This window comes from Adiantum capillus-veneris, chromosome 29 (genome assembly GCF_014529385.1).
Source record: "Adiantum capillus-veneris isolate H3 chromosome 29, ASM1452938v2, whole genome shotgun sequence".
Taxonomy (NCBI): domain Eukaryota; kingdom Viridiplantae; phylum Streptophyta; class Polypodiopsida; order Polypodiales; family Pteridaceae; genus Adiantum; species Adiantum capillus-veneris.
Window position 1 is genome coordinate 133,175,295 of NC_140959.1, and position 4,392 is coordinate 133,179,686.

Sequence of the window (4,392 nt, forward strand, 5' to 3'; positions counted from 1 at the left end):
CATTATGAATGTTCTCCTTTATGGATGTGTGTGACTGCCTCCATATTTTTAGGTTAGGGTTTACTTGCCCCACACAAAATGCAACACACACATGCTCAAGCACACAGGCACAGAAGCAATATAAAGCTTGGCTAATGTGTGGGGCTATATATCATGATGCTACAATAGTCACTAGAGCCCCGTCGATATTTGGCACAATACTCGAGCTCTCAAAGTTCTATAATTAAGTGTGCAGACGAAGGTACCAATAGTATATCGAGCATGACAAACTTCCATCCTATCATTCCAGAGTCTTTTAAGGTTGCTACTTTGGTGGTCGCAATATGAATGCAAGGGAGGGCATTAGTTGGCGGCACCATGGCTAGCAAGCTAATATTTCTCTATTGCCACAAACTACTCGATGCAGGTGCTCTTAATATGCTCCTAGAAATAGTCTGAAAATCCGACTCGAGGAGTCGAATATGGATTTTCTACAAGAAAGTTCTAAACTTGAAAAAGCATTATTTAGGTGCCCTCTTGAGGCTCTCAAAGCGGCCCTGTGCATCAAAAATTTATGGTAAAAAAAGAAAATTCAGACGCAGGCTTGCAAAACTGTCGATAGATTCTCTTATTATATATAATTCCAAAACTCAGGCTTGCGCTCTTCCTCACGCCTGCGCCTCTCCTCTTCCTCCTCCCGCAGTCTCCTCTGCTCTTCCTCTTCACGTTGTTTCTGCTGCTGTTCGCTCTCCTTTCTGCCTACACTCTCATTGCCCCGGTCACCTCGTCGCCCTCTTTTGGAGGGGGGGAAGAAGACCTCCTCATCCCTGCCAAGTTCTCTGAGCTGCTGTTCATCGACATTGAAGGCGGCGGCGGCAACTTGCTTAGGGATACCACGGTAGACCGAGTTCTTGCCTGCCAGGAAGGTGGTGCGAGGGCTGCAAAAAGCATTCAGGAGATCCAAGGAAAACCATTGAGGAGATCAAACATTATCATTCAATACTGTGCGACGACATGATGCTGAGCAATTATGTTCAAAAGAAACCTTGATGATGTAACTAGCTTGATCCATTCAAGTCCTTGGTCTCCTGCAATTTTCACTGAAGGGAAGAACTGAGGAATAACTAGCATAGTGCCCTCACGCACTTCTTGATCGAACACATTCTCCCCGTCTCCGCTCGCCACTTGAACTCGGCCGTTCCCTCGAGTGAAGTAGAAAAGTTCGTGCCCATTGTGCACGAACGAAGGCGCCATCATTGCATTCTGATGGAAGCGAGAATTCAACATTCAGCAGACTGTCTTATCCTTTATTAATTACAGTCTTCAATCCTTAACTAATTTATCGCTGTCCTACTTTGTATTAATTGAACAAGCATAATTTTTTTAAAAGCTGTTAATTACCTTCTCCAAGGACACCTTCACTGCACTAAATCCAATCTGATGCAAAGCGGGCAGCTTATAGCAATTGACTCTATTGAGAGCACCACCATTCTTTACATAGAGGTCCGGAAACTCATCCCTTATGCTGTACTTGAGCTCCTCAAAGTGGGAAGGGCCTGAAGTTTCCATGAAGGTGTTGCTCTCTTCCTCTTCCTCTCTCCTGCTGCGCCGCTCGGGTATCTGTGGGAAGTGGATCTTTTGCTTCGCTTTCACAATGCCCGCTTCGTTTTGGCGCTCAAGGAGAGACTGGATCGTTTGTTCGTCGACGCCCCATGCGGTGGCGAGAGTGTCTTTGCTGAATCCATGAAGCACAGATCCAAACCTGGCCTGCTTGCTACCAGCAAGTCCAAATTGCTGCATACAAAAGTCCATTTACCAGCAGTTTGCAGTTTTTACTATAAGTAACATTGATTCCACTTTTACCAGCAGTGAATAACTAATCATGTTATAATTCATTCACAATTTTCCAGATCTCATATAGCACTAGCAAGGGGTTTGCTGCTTACATGAAAGCGCCCGGGATTGGCTCCGTAGCTGGTATCGCCTGCGCATAGAACACGGTGACGCTCATTGCCGTCATTATACCACCAGTAAACAGTTCCCTTGGGCAGGGCAACAACATCCCCCCGCTGCACTTTCCGAATATAAGTTCGCTGATACTCGCTCTCAGCACCGGGGATGACAGCACCCATTTTACCGGACCCTGCACCGCATATTACAATTACCATTCAACGAGAGCTAAGCAAGAGAAAGACCATTAATCACAAACTACAAAGGTAATGTCAAAATGGACCTTGCAAAACATAGGCAATCTTGTCCGCATCCGAATACTGTGGCACCAGCAACCCATTCTCTTCCAGCTCGAGCTCCGCTATGCCCACATGCGCATTGCGGATGGCATCGATCTCTTCACTCCAAACACGAAGTCGTCCCCCCTCTGACTGAAGCTGTTCCCGAGGCCGGCCGAGCTCGATTTGAGGATAGCCACGCTCTTCCTCCTCGCGGCCACGATGAGGGCGTCTTCCCCTTTCCTCTTCCTCACGCTCACGGGGCTCCCTCTCCCTGCCACCACGACTAGCCTCGCAAGAGGCAAAGGAGGTGGTCAAGAGACCAAGGAGCAGAAGAAGACTAATCACTAGCTTCCCTGCGCTCGCCATAGCTACAACTGATCTAGTGGGCACCCTGCTACGCATAAAGAAGCAGGAGTGCAGTGGTCGCCTTTTATAGTAGCGCGCAGCTGGAAGATGAGTTTGGAAAGAGCATGCCCGGCGCAGTGTCGATACGCGGCCTCGGCGAAGCCCCTCTCAATTTGGAAAAATCTTCATGACATGCAACTCTCTTTCTTAAAACTCAAAATTGCCTTTTGATATAATTTCATACGTACTACCTACTCGCTCTCCCTTTATTTTATTCATTTATTTCATAGATTTATTTTTATTCATCTAATTATTGAATTTTTAGTTTCCCCACAAAAACTGTTGAAACCTTTATTTTATTCATCTAATTATTGAATTTTTGAAACGAGAGAGTTTCCCCACAAAAACTGTTGAAACCTTGGACATGCCCATCTTGTTATGAGATAATAAAGAAACTATTATTAAATTGGAGCTTGGCAAAACACCAAGAATTTAGGGCCTTCCTAATGCGTTATATATCCAGTTTCAAGATTTCTTAGCCCCTTATATTCTTCTATTCTAGCAAGAAGTTGTGGGTCTAGGAGCTTTGTCTACAAATATCAACACCTTATGTTACTAAGTTGATACACAAGAAAGGGGATAAAGGAGATCTAGACCTATAACTTGTCTAGCTACTATCTACAAAATCTTTTCTGTATCCTTAGCTAGAAGACTCAGTCTCTTTATGGACCAACTTATCTTGAAGGAGCAAAAAGGTTTTATAAATAAAAGATTCATTCTTGATTCCATTATTAGCATTTGGGAAGGAATGCAACATGCATAATTATGTAATTTTTCAGATTTTGATAAGGCCTATGACATGATAGATTCAAAAACTTATTTTACAATCTCCTTTTGCATGGGATTTGGTAAAAAATTTATTAAATTTGTACATATTTTATTTGGTAATGATTTTTCCAAGGTTTCTATCAATGGAATGCTCTCAGATTCTATTTGTTTAAAGAGAAGTATCAGATAGGGTTGCCCCCTTGCTCCTCTCCTTTTTGCAATTGCTTGCACTCAATGAATTTGAAGCAATTGCAAAAAGGAGAGGAGCATCCAATGCAGCTTCTTTGGGATTGTCTGCAAACACTTTTTCTAGGCAGTGGATCTTTCATCAACCATACTAAACTTGCCTTTAGAGTTTCTGTAGGATAGTCCTGAAATTCTACTAATAGTTGGCTGCCAAAAGATCAAGGAAAAATTTTCAGACTTGCGGGGATCCCACAAAGATGGAGCTGGGTTCTTGAGAAATCCAGGAGGAAATTTTTTTGTTGGCAATCTATGCAACGTTCATTATACTCTATTGATTTCTTTTATATCCTGTTGGAAACTTGCAAAGAGCCCTTTGAACAAGGCAATAGGCCTTGCTATAATATTTTTGTGGGGAGGCAGCAACTTTGTCAATAGAGTCCAATTGCCTGTAACATCTCTTCCTCACCCAAAAGTAATGGAGGACTTGGTATACTCAACTTGGAGGCTCAAGCAACCAAATTGGCAACTCAGTGGATTCTAAGAACTGCACCCTTTACTGATTATTGGGCACTATTGATTAAAAATAATATGAGTAAGTTCTCCCTCCTAGAGTATAAAGCTTGGAAAGAGCTACACCTGATGGATCTCATTACTGCACCTACTCCAATCAAACTTGTAGGATCTACCCTCATTTGCAGCTAATGGAATGCATGGTTTTCTCTGAAACACAAATGGAAACCATCTATGGACCTTATGTGTTTAAGAGAATTCCTTTTAGAAGACTACTCATGGTATGGACATCACTTCGGCTCAGATGGGACTG

The 4,392-nt window shown here is 43.2% G+C and overlaps 1 protein-coding gene across 1 annotated transcript; it reads right to left on the minus strand.

The window, feature by feature from the left end:
* Nucleotides 1–258: 258 nt before the first annotated feature.
* On the minus strand, nt 259–2,591 carry LOC147419941 (11S globulin seed storage protein Ana o 2.0101-like). The gene is made up of 5 exons (XM_086505314.1): nt 2,213–2,591; nt 1,926–2,122; nt 1,381–1,773; nt 1,025–1,242; nt 259–917 (listed from the first exon to the last, which is right to left on the minus strand). The coding sequence occupies exons 1-5, from the start codon at nt 2,574–2,576 to the stop codon at nt 611–613; spliced, it is 1,479 nt and encodes a 492-aa protein (XP_086361440.1). The 5' UTR covers nt 2,577–2,591; the 3' UTR covers nt 259–610.
* Between the last annotated feature and the right edge of the window lie 1,801 nt (nt 2,592–4,392).